Source organism: Choloepus didactylus, chromosome 4, assembly GCF_015220235.1.
Source record: "Choloepus didactylus isolate mChoDid1 chromosome 4, mChoDid1.pri, whole genome shotgun sequence".
Lineage (NCBI taxonomy): Eukaryota > Metazoa > Chordata > Mammalia > Pilosa > Megalonychidae > Choloepus > Choloepus didactylus.
This window is the reverse complement of record NC_051310.1, coordinates 116,573,156-116,595,906: the sequence shown is the minus strand read 5'-3', so window position 1 is coordinate 116,595,906 and position 22,751 is coordinate 116,573,156. Positions and strand designations below refer to the sequence as shown.

General features: G+C 40.3%; 1 protein-coding gene across 6 annotated transcripts in view; it reads left to right on the top strand.

Moving 5' to 3' along the window:
- The window catches only part of TLN2 (talin 2), a 473,758-nt gene that overhangs the window by 330,631 nt on the left and 120,376 nt on the right, over positions 1-22,751 (top strand). For all 6 annotated transcript variants that reach the window (XM_037833795.1, XM_037833797.1, XM_037833796.1 and 3 more), the window contains 6 exons: positions 2,495-2,623; positions 3,753-3,866; positions 6,015-6,128; positions 8,575-8,709; positions 10,634-10,762; positions 22,125-22,227. In XM_037833795.1, the coding sequence (XP_037689723.1) occupies positions 2,495-2,623; positions 3,753-3,866; positions 6,015-6,128; positions 8,575-8,709; positions 10,634-10,762; positions 22,125-22,227 (724 nt within the window). The remainder of the gene's footprint in view (positions 1-2,494; positions 2,624-3,752; positions 3,867-6,014; positions 6,129-8,574; positions 8,710-10,633; positions 10,763-22,124; positions 22,228-22,751) is intronic.

The following is a 22,751-nucleotide window of genomic DNA, read 5'->3' as shown; positions in this document are numbered from 1 at the left end:
CCTTTGTTTGTAAACATCGCTATTTCAATCAGACCCTCCTGTTAGTAAAAAACTATTTGCTAGCCTAAAAAGAGCCTTAGAGAAAATCTAAATCAATCTCTGACTTTACAAATGAAAAAATTAAAGTTCAAAATGATTAAGCCTAACATCTCATAACCAGAACTGAGCCGCGAGCAGATGTGCTGTGTTTGCCAGACCAATTCACCAAATTTACCAAATTACCAAAAACTTGTATAAATAATTAAGTTGTTTATATTAGATGGGACAGTGTTAAGTGTATTTGCTAATTCCTTTAACTTTTAGTTAAAAGTTGTCACTTTGTCTCCATAGCAGCATTTTAAGACTGGCCAATTTGTTGAAAGCTAAAGAACATAGGTGGTTAGACTTTCAAATAATATGTTGAACGTGCAGAAAAAATGTATATTTCATGATCAATAACCAATATTTCAGGGAAAGATTAGTGTTCTAGTTTGCTAATGCTGCAGAATGCAAAACACCAGAGATGGATAGGCTTTTATAAAACGGGGGTTTATTTCGCTACACAGTTACAGTCTTAAGGCCACAAAGCGTCCAAGGTAACATCTCAGCAATCGGGCACCTCCACTGGAGGATGGCCAATGGCGTCCGGAAAACCCCTGCTAGCTAGGAAGGCAGCTGGCGTCTGCTCCAAAGCTCTGGCGTCAAAATGGCTTTCTCCCAGGACGTTCCTCTCCAGCAAGCCCGCTCCTCCTCAAAACATCACTCACAGCTGCACTCTGTTCCCTCTCTTTGAGTCAGCTCATTTATATAGCTCCTCTGATCAAGGCCCACCCTGAATGGGCGGGGCCACGCCTCCATGGGAACATCTCATCAAAATCATCACCCACAGCTGGGTGGGGCACATTCCAAGCAAATCTAACCAGCACCAAAACTTCTGCCCCACAAGACTACAAAGACAATGGCATTTGGGGGACACAATACATTCAAACCGGCACAATTAGCTCCCCGTATCTGACACACTTTTATTATTTTAAAAAAAAGCCATTGCTAAAGGATTCAGAGCACCACATCGGTGTCAAGTGTGAAAATGTTGATTTCTAGCTACTCAAAATATGCAATTAAGGCTGATGTGCCACTGGAGGCATTGCTAAAAGAGTGCTCTAAAAACATACCTGATGACCAGAAAAAAATAAAATGACTTTCATAAACTTGGAAAAGAATTCAAAAGTGGCCTGAACAATCCTTTCACACATGAAATGCAGAAATGTAATGTTTTAATTGCTAGAAACATAAAATTAAGACTGTTAGTAAAGTTTCTGTTCTATTCAAGAGGATTGTCAAAACAATTCTGCCACAGATGTTAAAACCATTCCATCCAGTATGACTAACTTTTATAAACAGTTAAAAGAAATAGGTTCTTATAAGTTGGTAAATTTGGCAAATTGACTATTTGGAAAATTGTTTTCCAGTAAATTGGCCTATTTCCTTCTGCTGTCTTCCATGCCTTGTGAGCAAATATTACAGCCCTCAAGTATTCATAGAAAGAAACTTGTTGAACTACATACACCCAGCGCTGGTCACAAAGCAACTGGGTGCTGTGGGAAGAATCTTGATTGCTGTTTTTATTCTAGGTGGGAGAGGAGGGCTGAATGTACTTTAAGTCTTTGTTGAATTAACTGTAGAATAAATGTGTATTCTCCCTTCATAACCTTTATCCTTTCCCAGCTTCAAAATCCCACACATCCAAATAAAATTCACTTGGAATCCCAAGACTCTTTAAAGCCATGTAGTGAAAGGGCCGTGGGGTTGGACAAGGGACGGTGTGGTGAGCTGGGCATCGTCTTCTTTCCCTGCCAGGTTTGTCATCAGATTTCTCTCACTTACTCAGTACAGTTGGGTACCAGCTCTACTTCCTTCCATCTCAGGCTCTCCAGGAATGTGATTTCTAGGCATGTTACTTCTAAAGAAACATTAAAGCATTTCCTTATAGTCACTCTGGCTGGCATTCCCATCCACTTCCCCACTCTCACCACCCCTGCACACAGGTTTGTACTGGAATCTTAACCCTTTCACAATCAGTAGTGCCACAAGGAAGGAAAATCTTCCAGCAGTGACTTGAGGATGTATTTAACATTACTGTGACTTTCATGTGAATTAAAATAAAATATGCCCTGAGAGATTGGGAGTAGGGGACAATTTATCCTATCTTTCAAACCATGGATTTGTGACCATAAGTTAATTTGTATGGATGGCTAAAGCTATGATCTCAAGTGTTTAATTATAACCACTGGAATTCTACTGCTTAGTGGTGCAGTTTTGAAACATCCCCTGATAGATATTTTTTTCTTCTAAGAGAAAACATCTTTATCATAACAATATTGCTTGCGGCAGTTGGCTTTCTCTTCCAATTACTTTCCACCTGTTACTAGGCAAAAGTAAAATAGAAGGCATGAATTCAGTGTCTGGGGTGTTCAGCACCCTGGACCTTTTGACGTCTTTATTTTCACCCTCACAGGGGGCTGCAGCCAACCCTGAGAATGAGGACCAGCAACAAAGACTGAGAGAAGCTGCAGAAGGTCTCCGAGTGGCAACCAATGCTGCTGCCCAAAATGCTATTAAGAAAAAAATAGTCAACCGACTGGAGGTCAGCAAAGAGGCTGCTTTACTGGGAAGCCCGTTTTAGATTGCCAAGAGTTACTTGAAAAAATAATAATTGAGTTAATGGGATGATGCCTATATAAAGGAAGTTATATTAAGGTTAAGTACATAGTTTAGTTGACATGATTTGAAAAATTGCTTCAGTCCTGGCTTCATAGAAACACCATAAACCTAAAATCCTTTCAGAGTTTAATAAGGAAGTATAATAGAATTCAGAATTTTCTAAGAAGGAACCAGGTTTTGGGGTTTTTTGTTGTGTGTTTGTTGCATTAAAGGATATACATGTTCAGAAAAGTACCTTTAGTTGAAAACATATATTTTGCCAGATGCAATGACTTTTCCAGGTCTCCCTATAGAAAATATGGACTTCTGAAGACTGGAAATGAAGGATCAGAGTTGGATAGAGGAGAATGGGAGGGAATAGGAAAAAATATATTTGTTGATTTTCAGAACATTTATCTATTACCAATAAAAAGTTGCCTATAGTAATTATACATGACTCTATACAGGGAGGGACCCTTACACTAAAATTTGTTGGCTAAGGGGCTGAGAACCTACTCTTCTAACAAGGAATCCCTCCATATGCTGTCTGCCTATTCTGAAAGGAAATTGACTTCTTTGTTCTTGGAAGGAGATGTAGAATAAACATGATTAAATACTCCAGTGGGAAAATGTCTATGTATTTCTAAGCCAAGTCTTCCCGTGTGTTGCTGGTGGAATGTCACAGGCGTCCGCCTCTTTGCATGACCCAGACAGCAGCCTGTGCTTCTTGTGGGAGATCTCTCTTTTTCCCTAAAACACTGAGTTTGGTGCTGCTTATCAGTGCCATCATGTTCTTGGAACTCTTCCTGTCTTTTGGAGAAAGACAAATGGTACTTCAGCTTTCAAGCGTGGCTGTCTTCATTGCTTGTCCCTGGGAATGTTAACCAAACAAAGATTAACAGGGCAGTGTTAGGTTAGATTCATTAGTGATTTTTAAAAATTGGAGCCTGGTCTTGGAGGTCTCTTTCTCATGAGTGTGAGCTGCCTGAATGCTAAGCCTTTAATAGAAGTGGTGTAAATAAATGTATATTTGTACATGCAGACCCTCAGTGGCCTCACTGTCCTCTGTGCAGGTTGCAGCCAAGCAGGCGGCAGCAGCTGCCACACAGACCATCGCGGCTTCCCAGAACGCGGCTGTTTCCAACAAGAACCCTGCGGCGCAGCAGATGCTGGTCCAGAGCTGCAAGGTGAGGTTCTGGCTGCCCGAGAGCAAGGGCTGCTGCAGATGATCCTGATGGCCTGAGAACTTCAAGCACCCTGGCCAGTTGGTTAACGCAGACCCTCTGGGCCCCTGATCCAGTTTGCACCAGCTCCCTTGTTCCAGGTGTACACGCGTCTGTTTTTTGTCATTTAAGCGGATGGCTGTGTTTGGAGAGAATATATGTGTGGTTTTTTCCAGTGTTACCTTTCCTTTGTCCACATTCTTTCCTTTCTATTCAAGAGACCAAATCAAAGAGGATCGATGCTGAGGCCATTTTCAGGCTCTGAAATAGTAATGAGGCATTGAATTTCCGGAGTGTTTTTCTCCCTTTGAGAGCTGTCTTGACATTCAGGCTTTACTCATCAGAGGAGGATTTGTTGTTCCTTGCTTTCCACACATCGCACCTGGAGGATTTATTTCATCTGACTGGCCCCAGTGACTGTGTGCTTTGGTGCTTTCTGTTGTGGCCTGTTTGTTCTTCTGCTACCTGGGCATTGATGAGGGATGCAGTGTTGGAGCCAGCGTATGACAGAGGACACAGTCAACAACCTGGAGTCACCTTCTCCCAGGAGACTTCTGAATGGTGCCAGACACAAACCTTGAATTTGCAGCCCTTGCCCATGTGTTGGCAACAGGGCTGACGGGAATCTCAGTATATTTGCAGTTAGCAGAGGGAGTTGGTAGAGAGGTACATGTGATTGAGCCTGGGTTAGGAGATGTAATTGCCCTATTCTCCTTCTTCACATCTCCTCTGTGAAATGATGATTTACGTTTAAAAGGTGTCACCACTTCCACCATTTCTGAATGGCTTTGCTTCTTAGGAGAACTGCCCAGAGCTTGGCAATCTAGCTCTGGGTTCTCTGGGACCAAGACTCACCCTGTTAGAGAATGAGTGTGCTCTAGGCAGAAAGCCTCAGCAGTGCAGGAAGGCCCAAAGCCCACTGTCCTGGGACCTTAAGCAAATGAAAAATGGGTCTTGCTGACAACGAGGCCCCTGCCGTGGGAGGGCTTGTTTTCTGTTGGAAAAGGCAGCGGTGGTGGGGTGGGGGAGGGGGGCATAAATGGCTTTTCCCCATCTCAGGAAGCACATGCTACTGGTGTCTGGGGAAATGCTACAGGATGACCTCCCCTCTCCCTAACACAAAGCAGACTGAAGATACATAGCTTCTTGGTGTTAACTGCCAAGAAATGACAAGATAACTATTTATCAGATTGTGCTAGAGAGGGAAAGGTGGCACCAAATTGCTGGGGCAGCAAACACAAGTGGGCTTGGAGCAAATTACATGGACATATATGTGTGTGTGTGTGTGTGTGTGTGTGTGTGTGTGTGTGTGTGTATTTTTTTTTTTCTTTGCTGCAAGGGGTCCCCAAAAAATGTATCACCAGGCCATGATCAATGTGGCATCAGCGATGATGGCCATGGAGCAATGACTTTGAGAGCTGGTGATTCGGGTGAAGGGTGGATATGGAGGAGAAATGTGGAAGGAGCACACACAGAGTAAAAGGCTCGCCCCCTCAGGCAGTGTGGGAATCAGTGACTTTAGAGTAGTCCTGCCTTGGGAACACCCCTTCCCACTTACCCCGGGCTTTGGGTTTTCCAGTTTGAGAAATGAGAAGTGCTACTTTGAATAGAGGAAGATGGGCATGATGACATGAAAACTCAATTGGGAGAATGTGTGCCTGTAGAGTAAGAAATTGAAGCAGCGAATGTGCTAGTAGTTATTTCACTTTCTTCTGCTTATGGTACCATATGACTTCAATTTATTCACATGTGCGTTGTGCAGATTCTTCGATTCTAAGTTTTACAACCCTAATGACCAGGGTGGTATGAGTTGCACCTGAGGAAATTCTTTTAAAGCCTTGTTGGGGAGAATTGTCTTCTGCTGAGTGTATTGGAACTTTGGGACCACAGGGTAGAGCCTGTGTGAGAGAAGAGAACCAGAGACTAGGATGTGGTGTTGTCAAGGACCTAACTGGGTAAACATCTGGATAAATCCAAGGCCTGGGACAGGTGTTCCCCTATGAATGAATAGCATATCCCCAAATTACATCACCTTGAGTCATTTCCCACCCTCTTTTGACAATTCCTCCCATGCCAGGTGTGCTCAGTTTTTCCTTTCCTTGCTTCCTGTAGGCCGTGGCTGATCATATACCTCAGCTGGTCCAGGGAGTGAGAGGAAGTCAAGCTCAAGCAGAAGACCTCAGTGCTCAGCTGGCTCTCATCATCTCTAGCCAGAACTTCCTCCAGGTAATGTAAGCATTCACCTTGGTGGTGCCCAGAGCCCCCAGTGGGCAGGGGTCCCCTGTATCCTTAAGGAGAGGAATGAACTAATTTCAGTCTTAGCAAAGTCTTTGCAGTAAGCAGACCTTGAAGACCTCCTCTTTATATTTCCAGTTTCAGGAGAGGTAGATTTAACTTGGTAAAGAAAATGATAATGTGCAGGGAAATTGCCCAGGGAGACGGCACATGATCCATTCTTCCTGGGACTGTCATATTTATTTCTCCTCTAAGAGAGCAAACATGTAATAAGTTGCAAATTTTGATAAACAGCCCTGTACTGGTTATTGCTTTAGGACTGTGAGTTTCCAGGGTGCCTTATGCTGTTATTCATGAACTGGGGAAAAAAAGAAGTGGTCGATGCATCTTCTCTGAAGCTGTAATCATTGTTTGTGGCAATTGTACCATCAGTAAGCACTGTCAGTCTTTGTAGGAGTGAGGGATAGATTCCTTTTAAGGAAGATTGTATAAAATAAGAATATTAAGTTAATGAAAAAACTCCCTTTACACGTGCTGGTATTCACATCTCTACCAGCACTTTTGTCTGCTTGTATCCCATAAATGGTTTATATGAAAATTAAATGCTCTTTCTCAACTCTTTATAGTTCAACCTGTAGTTGCAGAACTCAGCAATATGGCTGTTTGGTTAAATTTTCAAGGGCCATGATTCCAACATGCACAGATAAAACATGGAATTTTAGGACATTTTCTCATATTTCAACTCTATATATATGTATATATAGTTTAAAATTGGGGTTTATTGTATGTAGAGTTCTTGTTTTTTTGTGTGACATTTATATTACGAGCATTTATGATTTTGAATAATATTTTCTCATATAGCTATACCCCTTTGTTTAGCAAAAATTCTCCTGTCATTGGATATATAGATTGTTTTCATTTATTTTTGCTGTCATAAACAACCTGTGATATGATTTAAAAAAAAAATCGTTGTGGGCTCAAATCGTTGTTCCCCTCTTGAATTATTTCCTGAGGGTAAATTCCTAGAAATAGAATCTATTTCTATTTCTTTGGAGCACTGAGAATTGTAACTTGGACAAGGTATTTCTCTTTTCATTTGGGTGCTTAGAGAGCCTAGAGCCAGTTGTGGTGTCCTCACTGCCGGCAGAATTAGAGCGTGTTTAGGATGGAGTAACATAGATGCCTTCTTGGTTTTGCTCTGTCCCTAATCTCATTTTTCCTTTTCTATTGTTCTTTTAGTTTTGCTGTCGTAGATACATCATATCTTTATAAGAACAAGGCAGGGTTAAAAATAAATAAAAATCAGATTGCCAGGTCAGAAAGTTTGTACATTTTAAGCTTTCTTCATACATATAAAATTGCCCTTCCAGAAGGTTAAATGAATCTAAACTTATAAAACTTATAGACTACTATCTAACTTCATATACTACCAGCAAATATAAAGAACACTTTTTAATATGTCTTTTCCAAGATGGGGAATTAAGCATTTAAAAATATGTATTTTTAATAATTTGCTTGGTAAGATTCTTATTGTTTGATTTTGCATTTCCTTGATTTTTAGAGTGCTGAGCATTGTTATAACTTTACTAAAGAACCATTTTTAAACATACTTTAAAGGCCTTAAAATTGTGTATAGTTTTTGATCCAGATATTCTACTTTTAAAAATTTATACAAAGAAAATTATGACTGGTACAAGGATTAAGTATTTAGGTACAAAGGTGTTTATCACACCATTTTTCATTATATTGGGAAAAAATGGAAACAAAAAAAGGGGTTGAGAAATGTTGACATATATACAATGGAATATGTAGAGATATTAAAAGGATAGAAAATGAGAAACAAGAAGATTGTAAAATAGAGTAACTAGTATGATCTTGTTTTTGAAAATATATGTATACACATCTACACAGACGTCCATGCAACATGAAATCATTTTGGTTTGTGGGATGTGAGGTGATTTTGTTTGCTTCATTTTGTCTGAATGTATTTTTCTGAAAAGTTTATGGGAAAGATTTGTGACAAATAGCAACGAACTATTCCAAGAAATATAAAGAAAGCCTGTGTCATAAGATACTCTCCACAAAGCCCTCAGGGTTCTGTGTAAGGATGTGGGGTCACTGTGGCTCCTGTAGTCATCTGACCCCAGGTGTTTGAAATCTGTTTTAAATGAGAATTTCAAGCATCTATTCCAGTTTTGCCTCCTGTTCCCACTCACACCATTTGTTTTCTGTTTTAATATTCCTAGAATGTACTGCCCTAGGGTGTCTGACTTGGGAGTGGCAATTTTGGGGGGAAACTAGAGGGTTTTAATATTCTGTTTTGTAAGGCACAGTAGGTTCTGGATGCTGTGGCAGCGTTGCTCCTTGTGGGTCTCTACTCTGCTGACTCTTGCTTCCCAGGAGCCACTCATCTTACTTTCCGCTCCTCTCTCCATAGCCTGGAAGCAAGATGGTGTCCTCTGCCAAGGCTGCGGTGCCCACCGTGAGTGACCAGGCTGCAGCCATGCAGCTGAGCCAGTGTGCCAAGAACCTCGCTACCAGCTTGGCGGAGCTGCGCACAGCCTCACAGAAGGCAAGTGGGGCCTGGTCAGAGCGGTCTGCTCGTCAGGAACGGATAAGCTGGTGGAGAGTGGCTGCTGCCCAGGACCCGAACACTGCCGGACAAATTTTTGCCCTTTCATTTGCATGACCATTTAAAAGTGCTCTTTTGGATTGGCATTTAGCAGATTAAGCTGTTATCTCTTAGACTTAGTTATAACCCTCCAGTTACAGATGACTTTTCTCAAACTCTTTTAGGTTTCATTCTTCTAAGTCCTCCCATCCCTTAGGTTGAGCCCTGGACATTTTTCGTCTTAGGGGAGACTGCTGGTCGTCAGTTTCTTGGTGCCAGATAAACTGTGGGCCAAAATAAGTGATCGTATCTTCCAGTGATCATCTTGTGAAGTTAATAAATTATGGAGGCAGCAAATCTATTTTGGGGGATGGGGTGGGGTGTCATTTCTATTATCCCTCTTTGCCCTGAAAGGTTTTCATCTCTTTCCCTGGGGGGGGGGGGAGTTTACCTTAACAAGGTCTTCAGTAGACCAGAATTAGGATTTAAATGAATTTCTGTCTCTGGAACTTAATAATTACCAAAGGTCATAATTACTACACTGTTTGATGTGGTATTAGCATGAAATTCTAGTATGAATTCATTTTTCCTCATTGTGGCAGTCCCCTTATGGAAACCATCAGCTTCATACCTGTGCAAAAGGAAGAAGATGAAAGTTGATATGAATTTTTAGTATCACAAAAAACAAAAACAAAATAAAATACAGAGTGTTAAACTATGTCCAATAAAAAGTCTTTTGACCTTTGTTTTTCCAGGGGAGGTCCTGGGATCATTTGCTCTGGCACCACCTGGGAGTGCCCTTTAGAATGCAGGTTCCTGGGCCTTGCACCTGAAAACCCAAATCAGAATCGCTGGTCATAGAGCCTGAACATCTGCATTTTAACATCTCCATTTTTCTCCATGAGTCTTAGATATACACTAACATCAAACAACTGCTTGGGAACAGAGAATCCCAAAGTGGAGCTCAAACAAGACTCTCCCTGGGGTGCAGTAAGACACCGTGAGAGCTTTTAAATATATTTTAATATAGTATAAGAGTTAAGGTGGTGGCTGTGGATTCAGACCATCTGCATTCAGATTCTGGCCCTGCTGTTGACTAATTTTGTGACCTGGGCCAGTTAGTTAACCTCCTGTGCCTCAGTTTCCTCACATAATATTGCTGGAACATAGAAATCCCTCAGTATATACGGTATATATTAGCTGCTGTTATTATCTAAAAAAAGAGCCTAAGAATTACCCATATTTAATATACTGATCAATCATTATATACATGTATATAATTTATTACTGTGATTATTGGAGGGATGCAATCAAAACATTTGGATACCAATGTTCTAAATGATCAAGAGAATGAAATATTTTTTCTTAGAACAAATTACTAGAAAAAAAAGCCTTTCCTAATCTTCAGTATGAAAAGAGAATTACTTGTAATCTAGAAATTTGTAAAGAGAAACAATAAGGTTGATATAGATTTGTCCCCAGAGTCCTGGGTCCATTCAGTCGTTCATTCATTCACCACATGCTTCCTGAGCCTCTGTGTGCACACGTACATACAGTGCTAGGTGCCCTGTCTCTACAATTCAGACTCAGCCAGTGAAGGATCCTCGTAGTCTAAGAGGCAAATTCATGTCAGATTTTAAAAAAAAGCTTCAAGGAGATTTTAAATAAATCCAGGTATGCAACATATATAGTTGATTATTTAGGGAAGTTAGGACTGAGTTCCTGACTATTATTTTGCTCTCTTGGGAAATACTTCCTACCCCTGCCTCCTATTGCTAGATTTGGAGACTCATTGGGTATATCAAGAATGGCATTTCATCATTGCAAAGTGTCAGGAACACTTCCAAAGCCAACTGTGTACACATATTTCCAACTCTGTTTACAGGCCCATGAAGCCTGTGGCCCTATGGAAATTGACTCAGCTCTGAACACTGTGCAGACACTTAAGAATGAACTGCAGGATGCCAAGATGGCTGCCATGGAGAGTCAGCTGAAACCACTTCCAGGAGAAACGGTAAGAGATTTTAGAGCTAGCTGGGGAGCAGGATTGTCTACCTTTAATTAAAGTCTTGTTGAAGCACCTCCAGAAGTTCGGGTGCCTGGATTGCAAGCATTTTGAACGCAAAGCCCTAGACAGTCACCTTTCCTTAGAACTGTGCTAAGATAAAGATCATGGTGGCAGTTGGGGGTGTGGCAGGTTGGTGATTGTTTGCATGCTTTCCTGGGGTTTGGGTGAGAATGAACAGGAATCTGTTGCAAGGGTTGTTCAGCATAAGAAAATCAATTAATGTAGTGAACCATATTAACAGAAGAAGGGAAAAAAAACACGTGATCATCTCAATTGATGCAGAAGTGGCAATTAACAAAATCCAGCACCCCTTCTTGATAAAACACTTAGAAAACTAGGAATAGAAGGAAGCTTCCTGAACATAATAAAGGGGAAAAAAACCCCAGAGCCAATTCATAATTAATGACGAAAGGTCAGAAGCTTTCCCTCTGATATCAGTCAAGGATACCCACTGTCACCAATGTTATTCACATTGTACTGGAAGTTCTAGTCAGAGCAATTAGTCAAAAAAAAGAAATAAAAGGCATCCAGTTTGGAAAGAAGTAAAATTCTCCCTATTTGCAGATGATACGATCCTAAATACAGAAAATCCTGAAAAATCCACAAGAAAGTTCATAGAGCTAATGAATGAATTCAATTCAAATGATTCAATTCAATCCCAAACAAAATTCCAACAACCTTCTTTGCAGACAGGGAAAAGCCAGTCATCATGTTTACACAGAAGGGTAAGTGGCTGTGAATAGCCAAAGCCAAGATTTGAAAAAGAAAACCAAAATTGGAAGACTCACAATTCCTTTTCTTAAAACTTATTACAAAGCCATAGTAATCAAAACAGCATGGTACTAGCACAAAAACAGACATATAGACCAGTGGAATTGAATTGAGAGATCAGAAATTAACCCTCACATTTATGGCCAACTGATTTTTGATAATAGTGACCAGTCCACTCAATGGCAAAAGAATAGTCTCTTCAAGAAATGGTTCTGGGAACACCGTACCTCCATTTGCAAAATAGATCAAAGACTTAAATTTAAGGGCCAGAACTATAAAATTCCTAGAAGAAAACATAGGGAAGCATCTTTACAACCTTATGTTAGAATATGGTTTCTTAGACTTGACACCCAAAGCAAAAGCAACTAAAGAAAATGGATAAATGAGATTTCCTCAAAATTAAAAGCAAGTGTTCCTCAGAGGACTTTATCATGAAAGTAAAATGGCAACCTGCTCAGTGCAAGAAAATATTTGGAATCCATATATCTGATAAGGGTTTAATATGCAGAATATATAAAGAAATCCTTCAACTTAACAACACATAGACAACCAAATCTAAAAATGGGCCAGAGACTTGAATAGACATTTCCGAAAGCAGGTATACAAATGCCCAAAAAGCCCATGAAAAGATGCTCAGCATCATTATTTATTTATGAAATGCAAAGGAAAACCAAAATGAGATACCATTTTATACCCACTAGAATGGCTTCTATTAAGAAAATGGCAAATTGCAAGTCTTGGAGAGGATGTGGCAAAATAAGAACACTCATTCATTGCTGGTGGACATGTAAAATGGTGCAGCTGCTGTGGAAGACAGTTTTTGTAATTTCTCAGAAAGTAAAGTATAGAATTACCGTATGACCCAGCAATCTCCCTTCTATGTGGGATGTGAATAGAAAGCATGAAGAATGAAGCAACAGAAGAATGAAGTTCTGTTGCACTTCAATTTCTGATGAACTTCAAATACATTGTATTCAGTGAAATAAGCCAAGCACTAAAAGACAAATATTGTATGATCCACTGATATGAAATGATTAGAATAAGTAATATAGAGTCAGAATCTAGAAGATAGCTTACCAGGGTACAGGGTGAAGGTAGGGAATAGGAGGTTAATGTTTAAAATGTTTAGTTTCTATTTGGGATGATGGAAAGGTTTTGGTAATGGATGGTGGTGGTAATGATGGCACAACATTGTGAATGTAATTAACAGCACTGAATTATATATTAGAATGCGGTTAAAGGAGTAAATTTTAGGTTGTATGTATGTTACTAGAATCAAAAAAATTAACAAAAAAAAAACCTTTGGAACTACCCAACATAAAAATGGACTATAGTTAATAGTATAATTACAAAATGTGCTTTCATTCATTGAAACAAATATACCACACCAATGCAAGGTGTTAATAATAGAGTGGTATATGGGAACCCTTATTTCAGCATGATTTTTCTGTAAACCCACATCTTAAGGGAGGGGGAGAAAGACAAGGTAACTCAGGGTCATAAATGTGAATTTACTGAACTATAGTCACCCAGCTGATGATAGAGTGAAGATTGGCTCCTGGTCCAGCAGCTTTCCAAAGTGGTCCAGATTGTCCCTTTGCAAACTCCAGGGAGCCCAAGAGAGTGGTCTGACACAAATTTTGCCTTTTCATAAAATAAATGGACAGTTAGATTACAAATAACCACAATGAAATTTTTTTTTTAAATCATCATTTTATTGAGATATATTCACATACCACGCAGTCATACAAAACAAATTGTACTTTCGATTGTTTACAGTACCATTACATAGTTGTACATTCATCACCTAAATCAATCCCTGACACCTTCATTAGCACACACACAAAAATAACAAGAATAATAATTAGAGTGAAAAAGAGCAATTGAAGTAAAAAAGAACACTGGGTACCTTTGTCTGTTTGTTTCCTTCCCCTACTTTTCTACACATCCATCCATAAACTAGACAAAGTGGAGTTTGGTCCTTATGGCATTCCCAATCCCACTGTCACCCCTCATAAGCTACATTTTTATACAACTGTCTTCGAGATTCATGGGTTCTGGGTTGTAGTTTGATAGTTTCAGGTATCCACCACCAGCTACCCCAATTCTTTAGAACCTAAAAAAGGTTGTCTAAAGTGTGCGTAAGAGTGCCCACCAGAGTGATCTCTCGGCTCGTTTTGGAATCTCTCTGCCACTGAAGCTTATTTCATTTCCTTTCACATCCCCCTTTTGGTCAAGAAGATGTTCTCCATCCCACGATGCCGGGTCTACATTCCTCCCCGGGAGTCATATTCCACGTTGCCAGGGAGATTCACTTCCCTGGGTGTCTGATCCCACGTAGTGGGGAGGGCAGTGATTTCACCTTTCAAGTTGGCTTAGCCAGAGAGAGAGGGCCACATCTGAGCAACAAAGAGGCATTCAGGAGGAGACTCTTAGGCACAAATACAGGGAGGCCTAGCCTCTCCTTTGCAGCAACCGTCTTCCCAAGGGTAAAACTTATGGTAGAGGGCTCAACCCATCAAACCACCAGTCCCCTATGTCTGTGGTCATGTTAGCAACCATGGAGGTGGGGTAGGCGAATACCCCTGCATTCTCCACAGGCTCCTCAAGGGGGCACTACATCTTTTTTTTTTTTCCTTGTTTGTCTTTTTTCTTTTTCTTTTTTTTTTTTTTAACTTTCCCTTCTTTTTGAAATCAACTGTATGAAAAAAAAAGTTAAAAAGAAAACAAACATACAATAAAAGAACATTTCAAAGAGACCATAACAAGGGAGTAAGAAAAAGACAACTAACCTAAGATAACTGCTTAACTTCCAACATGTTCCTACTTTACCCCAAGAAAGTTACATAATATAGCAACATTTCAGTGAACTTGTTCCTACTACATCCATCAGAAATTAACAGACCATAGTCATTTCTGGGCATCCCCAGAACGTTAAATAGCTTATCTGTTCTTCTTGGATTATTGTTCCCCCTTCCTTAATTGCTCTCTACTGCTAGTTCCCCTACATTCTACATTATAAACCATTTGTTTTACATTTTTCAAAGTTCACATTAGTGGTAGCATATAATATTTCTCTTTTTGTGCCTGGCTTATTTCGCTCAGCATTATGTCTTCAAGGTTCATCCATGTTGTCATATGTTTCACCAGATCGTTCCTTCTTACTGCCGTGTAGTATTCCATCGTGTGTATATACCACATTTTATTTATCCACTCATCTGTTGAAGGACATTTGGGTTGTTTCCATCTCTTGGCAATTGTGAATAATGCTGCTATGAACATTGGCGTGCAGATATCTGTTCGTGTCACTGCTTTCCGATCTTCCGGGTATATACCGAGAAGTGCAATCGCTGGATCGAATGGTAGCTCTATATCTAGTTTTCTAAGGAACTGCCAGACTGACTTCCAGAGTGGCTGAACCATTATACAGTCCCACCAACAATGAATAAGAGTTCCAATTTCTCCACATCCCCTCCAGCATTTGTAGTTTCCTGTTTGTTTAATGGCAGCCATTCTAACCGGTGTTAGATGGTATCTCATTGTGGTCTTAATTTGCATCTCTCTAATAGCTAGTGAAGCTGAACATTTTTTCATGTGTTTCTTGGCCATTTGTATTTCCTCTTCAGAGAACTGTCTTTTCATATCTTTTGCCCATTTTATAATTGGGCTGTCTGTACTATTGTCATTGAGTTGTAGGATTTCTTTGTATATGCAAGATATCAGTCTTTTGTCAGATACATGGTTTCCAAAAATTTTTTCCCATTGAGTTGGCTGCCTCTTTACCTTTTTGAGAAATTCCTTTGAGGTGCAGAAACTTGTAAGCTTGAGGAGTTCCCATTTATCTATTTTCTCTTTTGTTGCTTGTACTTTGGGTGTAAAGTCTAGGAAGTGGCCGCCTAATACAAGGTCTTGAAGATGTTTTCCTACATTATCTTCTAGGAGTTTTTATGGTACTTTCTTTTATATTGAGATCTTTGGTCCATTTTGAGTTAATTTTTGTGTAGGGGGTGAGGTAGGGGTCCTCTTTCATTCTTTTGGATATGGATATCCAACTCTCCCAGCCCCATTTGTTGAAAAGACCATTATGGCTCAGTTCGGTGACTTTGGGGGCCTTATCAAAGATCAGTCGGCCATAGATCTGAGGGTCTATCTCTGAATTCTCAATTCGATTCCATTGATCTATATGTCTATCTTTGTGCCAGTACCATGCTGTTTTGGCAACTGTGGCTTTATAATAAGCTTCAAAGTCAGGGAGTGTAAGTCCTCCCACTTCGTTTTTCTTTTTTAGAGTGTCTTTAGCAATTCGAGGCATCTTCCCTTTCCAAATAAATTTGATAACTAGCTTTTCCAAGTCTGCAAAGTAGGTTGTTGGAATTTTGATTGGGATTGCATTGAATCTGTAGATGAGTTTGGGTAGAATTGACATCTTAATGACATTTAGCCTTCCTATCCATGAACATGGAATATTTTTCCATCTTTTAAGGTCCCCTTCTATTTCTTTTAGTAGAGTTATGTAGTTTTCTTTGTATAGGTCTTTTACATCTTTGGTTAAGTTTATTCCTAGGTACTTGATTTTTTTAGTTGCTATTGAAAATGGTATCTTTTTCTTGAGTGTCTCTTCAGTTTGTTCATTTCTAGCATATAGAAACATTACTGACTTATGTGCATTAATCTTGTATCCCGCTACTTTGCTAAATTTGTTTATTAGCTCTAGTAGGTGTATCGTTGATTTCTCAGGGTTTTCTAGATATAAGATCATATCATCTGCAAACAATGACAGTTTTACTTCTTCTTTTCCAATTTGGATGCCTTTTATTTCTTTGTCTTGCCGGATTGCCCTGGCTAGCACTTCCAGCACAATGTTGAATAACAGTGGTGACAGCGGGCATCCTTGTCTTGTTCCTGATCTTAGAGGGAAGGCTTTCAGTCTCTCACCATTGAGTACTATGCTGGCTGTGGGTTTTTCATATATGCTCTTTATCATGTTGAGGAAGTTTCCTTCAATTCCTACCTTTTGAAGTGTTTTTATCAAAAAGGGATGTTGGATTTTGTCAAATGCTTTTTCAGCATCTATTGAGATGATCAATTGATTTTTCCCTTTCGAGTTTTTAATGTGTTGTAATACATTGATTGTTTTTCTTATGTTGAACCATCCTTGCTTGCCTGGAATGAACCCCACTTGGTCATGGTGTATGATTTTTTTAATGTGTCTTTGGATTCGATTTGCAAGTATTTTGTTGAGGATTTTTGCATCTATATTCATTAGGGAGATTGGCCGGTAGTTTTCCTTTTTTGTAGCATCTTTGCCTGGTTTTGGTATTAGATTGATGTTAGCTTCATAAAATGAGTTAGGTAGTGTTCCATTTTCTTCAATGTTTTGAAAGAGTTTGAGTAAGATTGGTGTCAGTTCTTTCTGGAAAGTTTGGTAGAATTCCCCTGTGAAGCCATCTGGCCCTGGGCATTTATTTGTGGGAAGATTTTTGATGACTGATTGGATCTCTTTGCTTGGGATGGGTTGGTTGAGGTCTTCTATTTCTTCTCTGGTCAGTCTAGGTTGTTCATATGTTTCCAGGAAATTGTCCATTTCTTCTACATTATCCAGTTTGTTGCCATACAGTTGTTCATAATATCCTCTTATAATTTTTTTAATTTCTTCAGGATCTGCAGTTATGTCACCTTTTTCATTCATTATTTTGTTTATATGGGTCTTCTCTCTTTTTGATTTTGTCAGTCTAGCTAGGGGCTTGTCAATCTTGTTGATCTTCTCAAAGAACCAACTTTTGGTGGTATTTATCCTCTCTATTGTTTTTTTGTTCTCTATGTCATTTATTTCTGCTTTAATCCTTGTTATTTCTTTTCTTGTACTTGGTTTAGGATTGGTTTGCTGTTCATTTTCTAGCTTCTTCAGTTGATCCATTAGTTCTTTGATTTTGGCTCTTTCTTCCTTTTTAATATATGCGTTTAGTGCTATAAATTTCCCCCTTAGCACTGCTTTTGCTGCATCCCATAGGTTTTGGTATGTTGTGTTCTCATTTTCATTCATCTCTATATATTTAGCAATTTCTCTTGCTATTTCTTCTTTAACCCACTGATTGTTTAGGAGTGTGTTGTTTAACCTCCACTTATTTGTGAATTTTCTAAGTCTCTGATGGTTATTGACTTCTAATTGTATTCCATTGTGGTCAGAGAATGTGCTTTGAATAATTTCAATCTTTTTAAATTTATTGAGGCTTGTTTTATGTCCCAGCATATGATCTATTCTGGAGAAAGTTCCGTGAGCACTAGAAAAGTATGTGTATCCTGGTGATTTGGGATGTAATGTCCTGTAGATGTCTGTTAAATCTAATTCATTTATGAGATTGTTTAGGTTTTCAATTTCCTTATTGGTCTTCTGTCTGGTTGATCTATCTGTAGGAGAGAGTGATGTGTTGAAGTCTCCCACAATTATTGTGGAAACATCAATTGCTTCCTTTAGTTTTGCCAGTGTTTCTCTCATGTATTTTGTGGCACCTTGATTGGGTGCATAGACATTTACGATTGTTATTTCTTCTTGCTGAATTGCCCCTTTTATTAGTATGTAGTGGCCTTCTTTGTCTCTCAAAACATCCCTGCATTTGAAGTCTATTTTATCTGAGATTAATATTGCTACACCTGCTTTCTTTTGGCTGTAGCTTGCATGAAATATTTTTTTCCATCCTTTCACTTTCAGTTTCTTTGTGTCCCTGTGTCTAAGATGAGTCTCTTGTATGCAACATATTGATGGTTCATTTTTTTGATCCATTCTGCGAATCTATATCTTTTAATTGGGGAGTTTAATCCATTTACATTCAACGTTAAAACCGTGAAGGCATTTCTTGAATCGGCCATCTTATCCTTTGGATTATGTTTGCCATATTTTTCCCTCTCTCTATTAATATCCTTTATTGTACCCATACCGAATCTCTTAGTACTGAACCTTTCTCCAAGTCTCTCTGTCCTGTCTTTGTTTCTCTGTCTGTAGGGCTCCCTTTAGTATCTCCAGTAGGGCAGGTCTCTTGTTAGCAAATTCTCTCAGCATTTGTTTGTCTGTGAAAAATTTAAGCTCTCCCTCAAATTTGAAGGAGAGCTTTGCTGGATAAAGTATTCTTGGCTGGAAATTCCTCTCACTCAGAATTTTAAATATATCGTGCCACTGCCTTCTCACCTCCATGGTGGCTGCTGAGTAGTCACTACTTAGTCTTATGCTATTTCCTTTGTATGTGGTGAATTGCTTTTCTCTTGCTGCTTTCAGAACTTGCTCCTTCTCTTCTATGTTTGACAGTGTGATCAGTATATGTCTCGGAGTGGGTTTTTTTTGGATTTATTCTATTTGGAGTTTGCTGAGCATTTATGATTTGTGTATTTATGTTGTTTAGAAGATTTGGGAAGTTTTCCCCAACAATTTCTTTGAATACTCTTCCTAGACCTTTACCCTTTTCTTCCCCTTCTGGGACACCAATGAGTCTTATATTTGGACGTTTCATATTATCTATCATATCCCTGAGGTCCATTTCGAGTTTTTCAATTTTTTTCCCCATTCTTTCTTTTATGCTTTCATTTTCCATTCTGTCATCTTCCAGGTCACTGATTCGTTGTTCAACTTCCTCTAGTCTTGTACTATGAGTGTCCAGAATCTTTTTAATTTGGTCAACAGTTTCTTTAATTTCCATAAGATCATCCATTTTTTTATTTAGTCTTGCAATGTCTTCTTTATGCTCTTGTAGGGTCTTCTTGATTTCCTTCATATCCCGTACTATGGTCTCATTGTTCATCTTTAGTTCTTTGAGTAGCTGCTCTAGGTGCTGTGTCTCTTCTGGTCTTTTGATTTGGGTGCTTGGGCTTGGGTTATCCATATCGTCTGGTTTTTTCATATGCTTTATAATTTTCTGTTGTTTTTGGCCTCGTGGCATTTGCTGAACTTGATAGGGTTCTTTTAGGGTTTGTAGACCTATTGAAGTCCTTATCTCTAATTTATCAGATCTACAGCTTCGTGGAGTACACTTTCTCTAACTAACCAGCAGGTGGCGTCCACGAGCCACCTGTTCTCCACAAGCCAGATCTCCCCTGCTTAGCCTTTTTGGTGAGTGGGGGAGTGAGTCTTGTGGGGCCCAATTGGTGTACCAAGCTTGCGTGTGTAGTTGGTGTTGCCTGCCCTGTATGTGGGGCGTGTTTCTGGGCAGTCGGGGCGGGGGGGTGGCCCTAACAATCAAATCTCCCTGGTGATCCTAGAGTTTTAAAGCTGCTGCAATAGTCTAATCCTTCAGTTCAGTCCTGCCACAGTTTGTCTCTGCCACTGACCCACAAGTCTTTGGTATTGGCGTATGGCTCCTGAGACTTGCAAGTGGGCCCCTCTTCCAGGCTGTGCACCCCGGGTCCTCTGTTGAGGGATGACTGTGCTATGTCACAGGTGAGTGCCGTCCCCCCAGGGCAGTTCTGGGCTGCTGGGCTGTGTAGGGAGGCTCCCAGTCTGCTCAAATGATGACTGAATGGGGCTTTGTTAATTCACACTGCTCCACCTTCCCAGCTCTGGGACATTCAGCTGAGGTTGCAGGGAAGGCTAATGTCCACGCCCAGTTTTGTGGTGTGTGCCTGTTATTTGAAGCACTTCCGTCACACTGGGTTGTCTGGGGCAGCTCTGGGCTATGGGGCTGGCGATGGGCAGGAGTGTTTCCTGTCCACCAGGATGGTGGCTGTGAGCGGACACCCCCCTTTTCTTGGGAAGTTGTGTTGTTTAGTGAATTTTCTCAGCCACTGGATTATTGCCTTTTGTCTCAGAGCTCTCTTAGTTCTGCTCTTGACTTGACGTGCCCAAATTGCAATTCTTTGAAGCTTTCTGTATTGAGCTTCTTAGAGTAATTGTTTTAGAAAAAGCAAAAAGGATTTAAAAAAAAAAAAAAAAAAAAAAAAAACGGCCCACCTCAGAGATCTAATGGGTTATTGAAATGCTAATAGACAAAGCAACCAGGGCCATTAAGGAAAGGTCCACAGGGCAGAGAGATCAGCTTTGCTTCGGGATTTGCATATGCGCCTCAAGGCCTGAGATCCACCCTTCCCCTTTCTGTGTTCACCAGAACTCCAAAAATCCTCTGCTTTTATTTTGGAGTTTTTCGTGTTGTTTTTTTTCTATGCCTGTCTCCTCTCTGCTGGGCTGGCTGCTCTCAGAGTCTCTGGTGTCTGGTCTCAGTCTATCTATGGTTGGAGTTTGAATCAGTAGAATGAGTTTTCGATAAGAGCAGCCACTGCAGTTCTCCTGTCTCCTTCCCGGAGCTGACAGCCCCTCCTCCCCCGGGACTGAGCCTGGCAGGGAGGGGCGCGGGTCCCCTGGCCGCAAAAACTTACAGAGTTCGCTGATCTCAGCAGTTCCACGTTTTCATGAGTGTTGTATGAAGTATGCCCAAAGACAGATTGCTCTGTGGTGTCCAGTCCACGCAGTTCCTGGCTTTTTACCTACTTTCCTGGAGGAGTAACTAAAACTTACAGCTCACCAGTCTGCCATCTTGCCCCGCCTCCCACTCCTTGACTCTTAAGGTCCTAAGTAGCCTGAAAAATGTTCTGTTTCCTCCTCCAGCACTATCAAAAGAGATGACTTTACTGCTCGTCTGTTTGACATCCACAAGCAAGTCCTGAAAGAGGGTGTTGCCCCCACAATGAAATTTTTAAAGTAATTGTTTTCCCTAAAAAAAAATGTGTGTGTACCACTTTATGACATTGTTGGCTATAATGGACTAGGCTGTATTTTTTTTATTCGAAGCTCTGCCTCTCTTTGGAGACATGTCATGAGGATAAAGATGTACACATTCTCCGATGCCTTTCTGTACTCTTGCTGCATGCCTGCAAGTTCTTATCTGAAATGTTGTCCTTATCTAGTAATCAAATAATTATCTGTACCCTAGGCCTTTGCTGACTTTGTTCTCTAAATTATTTATTCAGTTTACAAAGCAAGATGACATGCTATTCATGGGAAGCAAGCACTTTGCCCATTTTCTTAATCTCATTTAGCACTCCAAGCCTCTATTTCTATTGCATTTCCTTTCTGTTGGAGCTCCTCAGGGTATAATGATCAAATTGAACAATGTTAATGGTCCCACATGCCAGGAAGGTGGGGCAGCTGGATATCTGCCCATTTCCTGCCAAGGCATAATTAATTCCCACTAAGGATTTGTTGCAGACTTGCTTCTAAAGGCATAATACTAATAGCTACTATTTGTTGAGTACCTACATTAATGCTCTCAAAACCTTCTGAGCTTCAAATTATGATCTCCGGAAACCAGGTTTGGCAAGATTCAGTAACCTACCCTATCTTGGGGAAGTGGGCAGGGATTTGAACACAGGTTTGTTTTTTCTAAAGTTTGGGCTCCTTCCCCTGTGTCACCCGGATTCTTTTTAGAGCCATCTGTGTATTAGGTGGGGAACAGCTGAAGCCCAAGATTTGAGCTGCATGATTTTCCTAATACACACTAAGAATTCAGTGGATGTTTCTTTTCTTCTAACTTCTCTTTTCCTTTGAATATTCTTACAGCTGGAAAAATGTGCGCAGGACCTAGGAAGTACGTCTAAAGCAGTGGGCTCCTCCATGGCACAGCTCCTCACCTGTGCTGCTCAAGGCAATGAGCACTACACAGGTAAGGCTCTCTGTGCCCTCTGTGACACCATGTGGCCAGGTGCATGGGGGTGGAGGGGAGTGCTGGAAAGTTGGTAGGGAGTGTTCTTTTCGCTGGTTTGACAGTAATCCTGACTCTTTTTTTCCAGCAATTCAACACATGTTCTCCAAGCACTTTACATGCCAGTGATACTCCCTCCCCATACTCTTGTATGAGGGCTCCCATTTATGGGATGCCCCTCAAGGTGCCATTCACAGGCAATCTTCTCGTTGTCCCTCACAGGAACCCAAACAGTAGATCATCATGATCTCCATTTCACAGAGGAGAAAACAGAGGCCCAGAGAGGTTAAGTAACTTCCCTGAAGTCACATTGCCCAAAAGTGACAGAGCTGAAAGTAACACCCAGGTTTGTTTCATCCTGGGCTTGATCCTAAGCATACAAAGAATAATAAAATATGCTTTCTCCAAATTCCTCGTGGGCCACCCCTGCTAGACAATAAGCAAATGTAGTTGTAGACTTCTAGGACTGCTTCTGACTCCTGAAA